The 14,417-nt window shown below is 44.1% G+C and overlaps 2 protein-coding genes across 5 annotated transcripts in view; one reads left to right on the top strand and one right to left on the bottom strand.

The window, feature by feature from the left end:
- Positions 1-11,690, bottom strand: part of GRK4 (G protein-coupled receptor kinase 4) — a 79,612-nt gene extending 67,922 nt beyond the window's left edge. For all 3 annotated transcript variants that reach the window (XM_054028813.1, XM_054028814.1, XM_054028815.1), the window contains exon 1: positions 11,557-11,690. In XM_054028813.1, coding sequence (XP_053884788.1) covers positions 11,557-11,608 — 52 coding nt within the window. In that variant the 5' untranslated portion in view covers positions 11,609-11,690. The remainder of the gene's footprint in view (positions 1-11,556) is intronic.
- Positions 11,691-12,357: 667 nt separating this feature from the next.
- NOP14 (NOP14 nucleolar protein) overlaps positions 12,358-14,417 on the top strand; it is a 42,547-nt gene continuing 40,487 nt past the window's right edge. For both annotated transcript variants that reach the window (XR_008445035.1, XM_054029325.1), the window contains exon 1: positions 12,358-12,686. Coding sequence is in view for 1 of the 2 variants with exons in the window: in XM_054029325.1 (XP_053885300.1) it covers positions 12,489-12,686 (198 nt within the window). In the remaining variant the exon portion in view is untranslated. The remainder of the gene's footprint in view (positions 12,687-14,417) is intronic.

Raw genomic sequence — 14,417 nt, 5'->3', positions numbered from 1 at the left:
CCCAGAGCCCTGACCCCCTCCAACACCCCACTCCCCTGCCCCAGCCCTGAGCCCCCCCAAACCCAGAGCCCCCTCCTGAACCCCAAGCCCCTCATCCCCAGCCCCACCCCACAGCCCTCACCTTTTCCCCCCCAACCCTTTGCCCCAGCCCTGAGCCCCTCCCACACCTCAAACCCCTCATCCCTAGCTCTGTTGGATCATGGGCATCAACAATTTTATTCAACTGGGTCGCCAGAAAAAAAGTTTGAAAACCACTGCTCTAGATTAACATTAGTTTACTCATCTCACACACCACTTCCTTATTATCCCCTCAGAACGGAGAAAAAGCTACTTCTCCCAACAATCCCTTACAAGGACAGAAAGAAGAGAGTGAAATTGCTTTTTCAAACTGGGCAAACTTTCTAACATCTTTTATCTCAGAATATTCAACAGGTATTCATCTGCCTTGACCAGCACATTTCTGTAGGCTGTGAAGCTATAGAGATAATCCACAGTATGACCAAGACCACAATTTAAGACAGATATACACTGCAGAATTATTCTGTTTGTAGATGTTAAGTATGAGACTATTTGAATGTTAAGAACAGCAAGAAACTGGCAGATGTACCAGTCCCACCTGTATAAGCAAAATGTGTGCTAGACGCAGAATATGTTAAAAGCAAGAATGAAACCAACACCAAAGAAACAGATGCAGGGAAGACAAGTTAATTTCTCTCTTCCTATTTCACATTACTCAATATGGTCTTTGATGAACTGACAGGATGGAATAGTTGTGTGAATCGGATACGTCCTTACAAAAGCCAGAAGGAAAAAAAATCAGGAAGTGACCCTTTTAGGCTTAAACTTTTTGGGACAGCCTGTAGAAAAACTGCTGTATTTGATCTTCTTTGTTTAAAAAAATAAAAAGATCTAGAAAGAATTTCAGATCTGGATTTTAGCGACTTAATGCATTAGATTTTCAAAAAATTTCATACAACATTATGTGCACATCTGTGCAGCTAGTTTATGTGCACAATAACTCACAGAACCCACAGCTGAAGCCACTAGAACAAGTAATTAGTCCTTTACATATACTGCATGTCCAATCTCAGTGAACAGTTAGAAATGCTAATGCATAAACATTTTAGTTTGTGCAACCAGTATCCATAACCTACAAGTCTCCCATATTCCCTCGAACATGCTCATCCAGTAAATTTACCTCAGTTGAAACTAGGGTTAGCTAATCTGACCTAGAATTTAGTATTGTTATTTTTCAATAGGATATAAAACTAGTGTAACTATAGACCACATTCTATTGTAATGCATCCAGTAGAGATATTTAATTAACAGGATGAAGTGGAACAAAATAGACACAACTTCAACTTTACATAGATAATCTCTCACCCTCCCAATTATTTTTAAAAAGTATTTTAACATCCCAAATCTGATTCTGTACCTATGTTCTCAAGCATTTATAATAATTTATATTATGCTAGCATTGCAGGCCCCAAGCAGGCTTAGAGCCAGTAATGTAGAGCAGTGGCTCTCAACCTTTCCAGACTACTGTACCCCTTTCAGGAGTCTGATGTGTCTTGTGTACCCCAAGTTTCACCTCACTTAAAAACTACTTGCTTACAAAATCAGACATAAAAATACAAAAGTGTCACAGCACACTATTACTGAAAAATTGCTTATTTCCTCATTTTTACCATATAATTATAAAATAAATCAACTGGAATATAATATTGTACTTACATTTCAGTGTATAGTATATAGAGCAGTATAAACAAGTATGAAATTTTCGTTTATAGTGACTTCACTAGTGCTTTTTATGCAGCCTGTTGTATAACTAGGCAAATATCTAGATGAATTATTGTACTCCCTGGAAGGCCTCTACATACCCCCAGGGGTACACAAACCCCTGGTTGAGAACCACTGATTTAGAGAATAAGGTAGTATCTCTTTAAATAGATTGGGAGACCTCTAGTGTGCTCACTGCGCTATATGTTTCAGAGAACGCCCAGAGCAGCAATGTGCTTAGATAACTAGGTCTTGTATATTGTGTATATTTAGTAACATTTATTTGGACCCCAACATGCCCACATCATTTCTTCTTACTCTTTTTGTCATAAAAAAGGGCAAAAGTCAAGACAGCCCCATTGTGCATAGTGATGTACAAACACAGGAAGACAGATTCTCTGCCACAAAGAGCTTACAGTCTATTTTAAAACAAGATGCAAATAAGTGAGTATAACAAGCTATTATTATTAGATGCTCTTATGCCTTGTGACATAAGGCAACCCAGTCTTTGCACCTCCTTCTGTCTAATGCCAAGTTTCTTACTCAGTTATAGACAGCTCCATCTTATTCAATAGTTTTCTTATACATCATCTGTTGTCCTTTCCCTGCCTCCCCCATCTTCCACCAGGTGATAGTCAATCAAGGAAGACAGTTTTCTGACATTTGTACATGTCCAAACCACTTCAGCTTCTTTCTTGAATCATTGTCTCTACAGTCTACTGGCCAGTCCTTTATAACACATCAGCATTGGTTACTTTATCCCACCAGCTGACACCAAGTTTTCTTCACAAGCATCTCAGATAGAATACATTAAGTTTTCTGTTGTGGGTTTCCTAGCATTTGCCAAGTTTCAGAAACATAACAATATGGATATCACAATAGCTTGCTCTTATAATTTGTGAGTCAACTTGTTCCCATTCTTGTAGAGCTTGAGTTGCCTTTTTGTTGAGGAGTACTCTAACCTCCTCTATGAGAGTATAATCTTCTTGAATAGAGTACTGAGATACCATCTGAAAGGAGTCTTCCACAGCCAGCTCATCTCACGGTTATTTCTATAACCAACACATACACACGTATTTTAAAATGTATATATGTGTCAGTTATAGAAATAATTGTGAGATGGGCTGGGTGTGGAAGCCTCCTTTCAGATGGTATCTCAGTACTCTATTCAGGAAGATTATACTCTCATAGAGGAAGTTTATATACACACATACATATAGATAAATATAGATATAGATATAGATAGATAGAAAGTTTCCCTGACTCACAGCCATGGGACCACAGGTCCTTATTCAATATATTCAGAGCAGCCCATGTTATGTTTGGGGTATCCTCATCCATCACCTGAGGGATGCACTTGGTAGCTTAGGATGCCCCAAACTATAGAAGGAAAGGGAAAAGAGCTAAAAATGTCTTTTTAAAATGAAAGCTTAGATTCTGCAGAAACTGATGACATTCATCACTGATGAGTGGATTTTCAAGACCTGTATGTTTTTATAATACAGATGATCAGAGAGTATGGATCTTTATTTACAGTCCCTGAAAGCACAAGTCTGTGTATACCCCAGTATCACTTGCCCACACGTTCTCAAGAAATAATATGAAAGGTTTTGTTCATTTTTCTGTCAGTTATAGAGGCTTAGAAGAAACCATCCCCATTGGAATTTGTTTCCTACTTGCAAGGTCTAGCAGTGTGTACATGTCAGAAGATGTCTGCCCAGGTATCACTGTGACGGTGCCCCCCATAAGGCTTTATGGAAATATGCTTATGAATGCATATATGACATAACTGGAATATGTTTTTTGCTACATATGGCATGTAACATATCTCTGTAAAGGTTATGATCTACTGAATCTATTAATCCTATTTGTATGCATGTATAATTTTTGTTTTCAAAGTTATGAATATTGGCTGTGTACTTGCTTGATTTTTAAGTAGCCTTTGTAAAGCATTTGGTCAGCTTCTTGAGAAAGGAATGTGCAAATTAAGTGCCCAATCAAGAAGCACCTAAGGGACAATGGATCTTGAAAGGCTCCAATCCACATAAGAAGTCTACATGAGGATGTTCAAGGTAGCATGTGAGCAATGGCTGCTGCCTGCAAAAACTGAGTCATGCATGGACACGTGACTTGCCCAGGTGACTCCAAAACTCCATCTTGGAGCTGGACTTTGCATAGGAGAGAGGAGGGGGTCCCCACCCACAAGAGAAAGTCTATTTAAGCCCGTGGGAGACTCCTCCATTTTGTCTTCAGCTGGCTAGAGAGATAGCCTCTCCACCCCCAAGGATACCTGAAAGAAACTGGAACAAAGGACAGTAACTACAGGGGGTGTGAGTGATTGCTGGATCCAGACTAGAAGGAGACTAGTCTGTAAAAGGAAGCTTACTGGAATTCCTCTGAGGGTGAGGTTTTATCCGTATTCAGTTTTCTTAGACATAGACTTGCGTGTTCTATTTTATTTTGCTTGGTAATTTACTTTGTTCTGTCTGTTACTACTTGGAACCACTTAAATCCTACTTTCTGTATTTAATAAAATCACTTTTTACTTATTAACCCAAAGTATGTATGAATACCGGGGGGGGGCGGGGGGAACAGCTGTGCATCTCTATCAGTGTTATAGAGGGCGAACGATATATGAGTTTACCCTGTATAAACTTTATACAGGGTAAAACGGATTTATTTGGGGTTTGGACCCCACTGGGAGTTGCGCATCTGAGTGCTAAAGACAGGAATACTTCTTAAGTTGCTTTCAGCTAAATCTGCAGCTTTGGGGCACGTGGGTTAGACCCTGGGTCTGTGTTGGAGCAGACTGGCGTGTCTGGCTCAACAAGACAGGGTGCTGGAGTCTCAAGCTGGCAGGGAAAGCAGGGACAGAAGTAGTCTTGGCACATCAGTTGGCAGTTCCCAAGGGGGTTTCTGTGATCCAACCCGTCACAATCACCACCTATAGTATTTCAAGATAATAAGAAATACCTGCTTAGCTGAGGCAAAATTCTGCTTGCCTTAAATACAGGAGTAGTCCAATTGACTTCAAAGACACTCTGCATAGGAAATCAAATGTGTACTCTGGGGCAGGGGAGGGAGGAAGGTAATGTTATTTAGTCTTCAGAAATAGAGCACTTAAACTGATAGAATTCCAACATCAAAACAAGAAAATGCAGCCTTTAACCTCTTCCTACACTAATACTTTCCTAATAATTGGCCTGATGTTCAGTCAGACTTAGAGCTGGTCAATACTTAGCTCTGGGAGGGCGTTTGGGTAAGGGCTCTGGGCTGGGGCAGGGAGTTGGGCTGTGGGAGAGGGTGAGGTGGGCAGCGCTTACCTCGGGCAGTTCCCAAAAGGGATCTGCACACCCCTCTGGCAGCAGCTCCTAGGAGAGGGGGGCAGGGGATCGTTGCTTAAGACGGGTGTGAAAAATTCACATTTCTGAATGACATAGTTAAGCCAACCTAAGTCCCTGCATAAACAATGCTACGTCGACAGAAGAATTCTTCCATCGACCTAGCTACTGCCTCTTGGGGAGGCAAATAACCTCCCATCGGCGTAGGTAATGTCTACGCTGAAGCGCTACAGCACTGCAGCTGCAATACTGCTGCCGGGGCCGGCAAGTTATATGGGCCCGTGGTGCCTGTGCTCCAGGAATATTCAGGGCCCAGGGGCACAACTCCACTAATGTTCGGGGCTAGGTCTCCTCCCCAGCCCTGCCTGCCGTCCCCACAAGCCTCCCCTGGAGCATCTCCTGGTCCTACCTGCTGCCCCCCGGAAATTTAAAAGGGCAGGGGGCCCCCAGCCACTGCCGCCACCACTAGCAGCACAGTAGGGCTAAGGCGGCTTCCTGCCCACCTCGCTCCACGCCACTCCCGGAAGCGGCCAGCACATCCCTGCGGCCCCAGGAGGAGTGTGTGTCTCCATGTGCTGCCCCTGCCCCAAGTGCCGACTCCACAGCTCCCATTGACAGGGAACTGCAGCCAATGGGAGCTGCGGCAGCAGTGCCTGTGGGCAGTGGCATGCAGAGATCCCCCGCCCCCCTCTCCTAGGAGTTGCTGCCAGAGGGGTGTGCAGATCCCTTTTGGGAGCTGCCCGAGATAAGCGCTGCCCCCCCTCACCCTCTCCCACAGCCCAACTCCCTGCCCCAGCCCAGAGCCCTTACCCAAACGCCCTCCCAGAGCTGTACCTCACCCCCTCTCGCACCCCAAGCCCCTGCCCCAGCCCAGAGCCTGCACCCCTCCCGCACCCAAACTCCCTCCCAGAGCCTTAGGCAGGTGGGGGGGGCGGGACTTGGACCTGTTCTGGGCACCCCCAAAAATTATACAAACCTGCTGCCCCTGGCTGCTGCTGTGCCATTGTAGTGTTTCAAGTGTAGACAACACCTTAGACATCTAAGTTTTCTTTTTACTGCTTTGGCTGTATAAAGTGAGTGTAAATGGGCCCAATGCATTTAAGAGGCACTCTGGGGGCCAGAGCCTCAGATGGTGTAAATGGATATTGATTTCAATGGAGGTATGACCATTTACACCAGCTGAGGATCTGCTCCTCTGGAGTATTTATACACCAGATTACTTTAAGCAATGAAAAAAGGAGCAAGATAAAGCAAGATAAAGATATACATTAGTGTTATGAAGGAAAGCAATTTATCACAAGCTACACTACATTTCTTTTTATTTGCCTTATAGAAGACTGAAATGAATATGAGGCCTACATATTTATATTCAAAAATGTAGCAAGCTAGTGAATGATGCATAAAACAAATTATTGATACAAAAGCAGTAACAGAACAAGAACTGAATGGCTTTTCTGAACTTTTACAAAATTATTTCAGAATAATCAGTTTATATTTGATAAATTATTTTTTTCCCCTCTGGATTCCCTCTTCATGTCCTCAAGGAAACCTAATATTACATGAAACATTTTTGCTAGAAAAAGCAAGTGTAAGTATTCATTTCCCCATTTTATTGTAAAGGTAGAAGTAATCCAACTATTTTTTCTTTTAAATATAAAAATCCCTGCACAGGAAAGTTATGTATAAAAATGTACAATTTTTTCATGAAATTACAAGCATTCTGGCTTTGCTCTCATAGCTCCCCTAATTGCTTTTACCCTTGTACAGCCTTTTACCTCAGTTGCTTATATAGTACATAATGTAGTGCCCACTACATCCAAAGCAGCTTTCCAGCTTTCTTTATAATTTCTCTTTGCAATAGCTCATCACTTCCAGCAAACAAGGGTTTTTTTCAGATGAAACTTTCCATACTTGGGCTATCTTGAATTCCTCTCCCCTTTCTTCCCACCTCCCCCACACCTACCTTAATAATAATAATAATAAAAAAAACCTAAATATCTGAAGTGTTATTTCTATTTCTTTTGATGATCATTTAAGTATTCTTAATGTAGTTTGGGGGCGGGGGGGGAGTCTCCTTACCCTCCCACATATGTATAAAGCTATGCCATCCCAGTTTGATTTTTAAAATAAATAAATAAAAGCATCACTGACCTAGATATAAGCCAGGCAGATTTCTACAAAAATGTGAGGTAGGACCAAGGAGTAATAGGAAGTCCTGTCTTTGGACATAATGGCCAGACATACACAATGAGCTATTGCCTAGCTACTAAGTTATGTAAAAAGATGTTAAAAACTACAGTGAATATTTCCCCATACAAGGAATTGCTGTAGTTGCTACAGGGATGTTATGTGATCCATGTTGTTCCAAGGTACTAGTCCTCAATGAGAAATATATAGGACAAATTTAGAGTTTCTAGACTCAGCTGTTTTTGGATATAATGTGAAAACATGAAGGTGCTAGAGGGAAAATTGGACTAATGGATTAATAAAGACTGGCATCATCAAGCAGATTGAAATATAAATTTAGCGACACAAGTAAAGGCATATTATGCAAATATCTCAGGAGACAATCAAAGTCTTTGGATATTCAGTGACTGGGATAATTGAGAGTTTAACTAAAATTCAGTTAATTTGATTTTATATTTTAAATTATTCCTTCTGATTCATTAAAGCAAACCATACTTTAAGCAGCAAGTGTTTCCATACCCACACATCTCTTCTTAGATTGTCAACATAGCAGCAGAAACACTTTACACTTATTTGGCAAACAATTGGCAGTACTTTTGTACTATCAACTGCCAACATCATTAGGGCCAGCCAAACAAAAAAGAGGCAAGAATTCAGAAGTTATTTTGTTTGAAGTCATTCTTAGAAGTCACAAGATCTGATAGTTTCAAGCCAGCATGAAGCATGGTCTAGTGATCTGATTTAGCATCTAAGGCTACGTCTATGCTATGGACCCTACAGCAGCGCAGCTGAACCACTGCAGCTGCACTGCTATAGGGTCTCCTGTGCAGCCGCTCTATGCCGGCGGGAGAGCTCATTCCCACCAACATTACTGAACCATCCCCAACAAGCAGCGGGAGCTATGTCAGCAGGAGATGCTCTCCCACCGATATAATGATGTCCACACCAGCGCTTTTGCAGATGAAACTTCTATCAGGGGTGTGTTTTTTTCACACCCTTGACTAACAAAAGTGCTAGTATAGACAAAGCCTGAGAGTCAGGAACTCCTGAATTTTAACGAATGCTTTGAAGTAGACATTTTCTATGGATTTGAGCAAGGCATGCACACCTCTGTTTCAATTTCCTTATCTGTGAAATGCGGATAATAGCCATCTACCTCACAAGGATGTGAAGGATTAGTGTCTGTAAAGTGCTTTTAAGATTAATATTTTGCCTACCCCCATCTGTGTCATGAGAAAGTCTCAAGTTAGAAGAGCTGTGCAGTCCATAATTGAGAACATAGTCCTTTTTCCTCTATCATGGCTTTGGGAAGTGGAAATGGGTTTAACTTTTCACAAGAGCACAGTAGAGTAGGAAAAATAATTAGCAAATTCAAGTGAAATATTTATGCTCTAATAAAAGTAATTTAACCTGCTCCTATCCAACCTCATGCAATTTCCCCATTTCATAGGATGAATTATTGATGTACTCCAACATTATCTGCAAGATCCTTGGAGCTATGCTGCTTTAGACCAACTGAGGATTTGACCCTTTATGTAAGAAGCAGCAACTGTGCACTTCCCTAGTCTCTCCTGCCCCTTCACACTATGCAATGAGAGATGAGAAAAACGGCAGTGGGGAAGGAGAGGATGTCTCAGAGATCTGGATGGTTTTTGCCTCACCTGTCCAGCTCTCTCCAAGTGAACAGTTACTCTATTTCTTATGCATGCATCATCACAATATCTGAGTCAGTTTCATGCGCTCACAGCCCTCACACTAACTCAGGATAAAGGGGACAGCAACTAAGCTGATGTGGGGTGTTCCTGATCAGGGCCGGCTCTAGCATTTTTGCCACACCAAGCAAAAAAAAAAAAGCTGCCCGGACTGTGCCACCCCAAGAATGGACGGAATGCCGCCCCAGGCACATGCTTCCTCCGCTGGTGCCTGGAGCTGGCCCTGTTCCTGTTTAAAGCAGTGAAAGAGATCTTTCCAGGACCAATGAGTGCACTCCACATGTGGCAAAAACATTACTGTTTGAGCAGCACTTTGAAAAATGTAAGACACATCAGGATGCCTCCAGGACAGAGACCTAAAAGACCCGAAGATAAGGCACCCCCCACTAACCAAGTGATTAGGATTCCAAGCCAAAATATGTTGTACTTTCTCATATCTATCTAAGGAGAAAAGGGAGAAAGATAGAAACATAATGTTTACACACTGTCATTACTACTCACAATAAATGTAATCTTGGGTACGACTGGTCATATCAAGCCAGCTGCTGTCAAACTATACATCTGAGGCTTGAATAAAGACTAGGAGTGGATGGGTCATTACATAAAGTAAAAACTATTTCCCCAGGCTAATTTTTCCCCTACTGTTACTCATACCTTTTTGTCAACTGTTTGAAATGGGCCATCCTGATTATCACTACAAACGTTTTTTTTTCTCCTGCTGATAATATCCCACCTTAATTGATTAGTCTCATTAGAGTTGGTATGGCAATACCCATTTTTTCATGTTCTCGGTGTATATATATATCTTCCTACTGTATTTTCCACTGCATGCATCTGTTGAAGTGGGTTTTAGCCCATGAAAGCTTATGCCCAAATGAATCTGTTAGTCTCTAAGGTGCCACAAGTACTCCTCGTTCTTTTTGCTTATACATCTGAGAGTACAGTAAAAACTCTCATTTTGGTCAGTCATACCATCATAATTTATTCTATATATAGTGGAATCTAAACTAAGGAGGCAACCCTATGTTAAGCAGCCACTTGAAAGTATTCCCAGTTACCACTCTATCCTTAGTGGGACCTGGCTCCAAGCTCTACTGTGGCCATGTGCTGCCCACACTCTCCCCATTTCTTAGATCATTCCAATGCAAACTCCAAACCCAGGCTGCAACACCACAGATGTATATTGTCAGTGGAACTAAATCACTCATCTAGACTGAGGCGGTCTTTTTAACTAACATTGGGAGATGTATCAACATTGTGATCATTATTCTACTTTCTAAGCCCAATTTCAAAGCTGAAGATTGATTTTTTGTTAATTTTTTGGTTCAGGCAGCTTAAGACAGATTTCACCGGATATACATACAGCATACATGCCAAACCTATTTAGAGTGGGAGTGACTTGCAAAACTTATAGGGCCAGATTCCTCCACCCTTACTCACTTTGAGTCATCCCACTGAAATCAGTGGGACTACTCAGTAAGCTACCCAATGCAATTAAAAGTAGGAGGATCAGGTCCACAGAGAAGAAGAACAGTGGAGCTCAGAGCAAGGATCTACTAAGAGCAGAGGGTAGTCTGAAAGCTTTTATGCAGCCACTTATGCAAGTCTGGGGAGGCTTTCATGCAGCCACTTATGCAACTGTGCGTTCAAAAAAAAAACAAAAACGATTTGCGAGAACAAGATTTCAGACTTATTTAAAATATGGTTGCTCATTGGAGAAGCCATCTCAAAGTTAGGAGACTTTCTGCAGTTATACAGTCTGACACTTTCATACCAAGCAATGTAAGACACTCAACCTGAAAGTAGTTGAATTCAGGCGGCATTCATCAGTTACTTTTTACGTTGCCAGGGATTTTGAGGACAAGGCAAACGCTTCTTAAAGTTTTTGACAAAGTTAGAGCCTATTTCAGTTGAATAGGGAGTGTCCTCCTGCTAGTAACCCACCTTCCCATAGTCACTTTTTGAATTAAAGAATACGGTTAAATATCTCTCTGAAACATCCGGCAAAGTCATTTGCACCCAGGGAAGTGGGAGAGCGAAGAAACATTAAAAACTGTTTACGATTAATCCCAAACAAGGGAGCTTTGGCAGGTGCCTCTGTTATTTGCATGTTTATATCCTACCTTGGTGAAGTTAAGGAACAAGCTCTCCTCTCCGTTCACGACGCTCCCTAGCCCTGACAGCGACCCCGTCACCCCCACATCTTGCCTTCACCCCCGTTATCCACTCGCTGGTTCCTTTCCCCACCCTCATTCCCATGCCATTCCTCCTCGTCCAGCCCCGGCTTCTCTTTCCAACCCCTCCGCTCCCTACCCCCGCTAGTCCCCCCCTTCCCCAAACCCTCTCTCCTCAGTCCCCATCTCTCCGCCTCCCCTGGCACTGTGCTCCCCTCTGCCGCCTCCCTCTCTTCTCACTCCAAATCCTCCCCTCTTGCCCCGGTCGCTTCCCAGCGCCCCCTCCTCCCCCAGCACCCAGTCCCCTCAGAGCCCCCCCTCGGCACGCACGCGTCCCTTCTTCGCCCCCTCCCCTGCGCTCACCTTCCCTGGCTTTCAGCAGCACCGTGTTGGCCACGATGTTCTCGATCTCCATGATCGGGGCTCCAACCAAGCCCTCTGTCCCCTCAGAGCCACCACCTCCTTCGCCCCCTCCTCCTGCCCCGCCACCGCCGGGACACCCGGGCTCCACTCATCCGGCCCCCGAGGGCTAGTGCCGGGCTCTCCTCTCCCCCATCACTCACTCCTCACTCACTCACCGCCCCCTCCCTCCTCTGCCAAGGGGCGGAGAAAGGGGACGGGCGGGGCGGGGCGGGGCCTGCCCACACTGGGCAGGACTATGCCGCGCTCCCCCGCCTCTCGCCCCTTACAACTCCGCCCCGAAGACTACAGCACCCAGCAGGCAATGCGCTCCCCCGGCCCGGCGACCTCTTGCGTCAAAGCTGGCGCATTGGTAGCTAAGAGTAGTAAGCACGCGCGCTCGGTGAGGTGTTCCCTGCTGGGATTGATAGTTCCTCACCGCTCACCCGCAAGGGTGGAGCATTGCATGCCGGGATATATAGTCATGTAGTTCATACCGCTCCGATCTCTTCTCCTACAGAGCCTAGCCGCTACTATCACTAAGTCCCGCGGGATGTCGGGGTCACCTCTCGCGAGAGGTGTGCCCGCGTTGCTACTTAGCTTACTCTGTACGGAATATGAGTGGTAGTCAGTAGAGACGCTGGGCAGGCTTATTAGGGACCCTGGTCGCCCCTTTAGATCTCACGATACTTAAAGGCTCTCGCGCGAGGTGATGCGTTCAGACAGCAGGGGGCAGCGTGGGGCAGTTTAGGGTCGCTTCCCCCCTCCCCCGTCGCCATTTTGTTTAGCGTGGCTCGCTCCCCAGGCCCATTCCCTCTAGCTCAGGAGCCTGTACAAGACCGTAGTCCTGGTTCTTTATGCTGCTGAGTGAGTATTGACCCCAACCACGCACTAGGATGGGGAAACCAACTAAGCAGAGGAAAAAGGGCCAAGTGGCTGCCAGGGCCAAGGGCCCCAGTGGGGCAGGGACAGCGTTGGTCAAGAACAACCCTTTTGAAGTGAAGGTCAATAAGCAGAAGTTCAATATCTTGGGGAGGAGAACCAAACACGACGTGGGGCTGCCGGGCGTCTCGCGGTCCAAGGCTGTCAAGAAGGTAAGACTGGGGGGAGGGCACTCTTCAGATGAGGACAAGGTGTGGATCCCACCACTTTGGAGCAAGCCTTTGCTGCCAGAGCGGGGCAGTGGTGGTGCACACCCACAGATTGTGCGAATGATGGTACGCAAACTGTTTGAACTCAGGATTCTATAGCAGCGGTCGGCAACCTTTCAGAAGCGGTGTGCCAAGTCTTCATTTATTCACTCTAATTTAAGGTTTTGCGTGCCAGTCATACATTTTAATGTTTTTAGGTCTCTTTCGATAAGTCTGTAATATATAACTAAACTGTTGTTGTATGTAAAGTAAATAAGGTTTTTAAAATGCTTAAGAAGCTTCATTTAAAATTAAATTAAAATGCAGAGCCCCCCACCCCACCCCACCCCCCCCGGACCAGTGGCCAGGACCCAGGCAGTGTGAAAATCAGCTTGCGCACCGCAGGTTGCCTACCCCTGTTCTGTAGCCTGGCTCAGAAGGTTTGATGGCACAAACCTCACCAAGGCCGCCCTTATGTTATGTTGGGGTACAGCCGCATTCTCAAACTCTATAGCCCTGGAATAGAGTATAGGCCAGTGAGTAGGGATTTTTTTCCAGTCTTTGTTGTTTACTTGCTCTGTGACTTTTGGTAAGCCACTTTATTCTACTTGTTGATGGTGGTGATGATAACAATGAACATTTGCATTGCAGTATTATCTAAGGGGCCCAGAGAGGACTGGAGCCCTATTTTAGTTAGTGCTGTATAAACGTTGATAAACCATCCCTGCTCTGGAAAATTGTCAAGCAAAAAGATTGCTCTGTGCCTTGATTTCTCTGACTTGAAAATGACATTTACCTCACTCAAGAATTGTGAGACTTAATATTATAAAGCCTTTTTGGACCTCCAGATGGAAAAATGCTATAGCCTAAAGAAATATACATCATATACATTCACACCTTGAATGCTAGGTGCGGATCTGCTGTCCCTCCGCCCACCCCCAACCCATCTCAAAAAAGGATATATTGGAATTGGAAAAGGTACAGAGAAAAATGATTAAAGGGTATGGAACAGCTTCTGAATGAGGCGAGAGTGAAAAGACTGGGACTATTCAGCTTGGAAGATTGATAGTTCCTCTATCAATAGTTCCTCCTAAGGGGGGGGGGATATGATAGAGGTCTATAAAATCTTGACTGGTGTGGAGAAAGTGAATAAGGAATTTTATTCCTTCACATAACACAAGAAATTGGCAGCATTCAAATTAATAGGTGGCAGGTTTAAAACAAACAGTTCTTCACACAGTGCACAGTCAACCTGTGGAACTTCATGCCAGGGAATGTTGTGAAGGCCAAAATTATAACAGGGTTCAAAAAGAACTACATGAGTTTCTGGAGGATAAGTCCCTCAATGGCTATTAGCCATGATGGGCAGGGATGCAACACCATGCATTGAGTGTCCCTAGTCTCTTCCAGAAGCTGGGAGTGAACAACAGGAGATGGATTACTTGATGATTGCTTGTTTTGTTCATTCCCGCTGAAGCACCTGGCACTAGCCAGTGTCTGAAGACCGGATACTGGGCTAGATGGACCATTGGTCTGACCCAGTATGGCCGTTCTTAACTACAGAATCCTTTTTTTGTGATTATTATGTTGATCCAAGCTACACTGGTCAAACTGGTGTTGTGGAGTTGACAATGTCGGGATGTAATGTGATGATGACTCAAAATGCCCCTTTAAGGGTGTTCATGAGTTCATGAA

Source organism: Malaclemys terrapin, chromosome 5 (assembly GCF_027887155.1).
Source record: "Malaclemys terrapin pileata isolate rMalTer1 chromosome 5, rMalTer1.hap1, whole genome shotgun sequence".
In the NCBI taxonomy this organism is placed as follows: Eukaryota; Metazoa; Chordata; order Testudines; family Emydidae; genus Malaclemys; species Malaclemys terrapin.
Note: the sequence above shows the minus strand (reverse complement) of the source record. Positions and strands in the feature narration are given on the sequence as shown.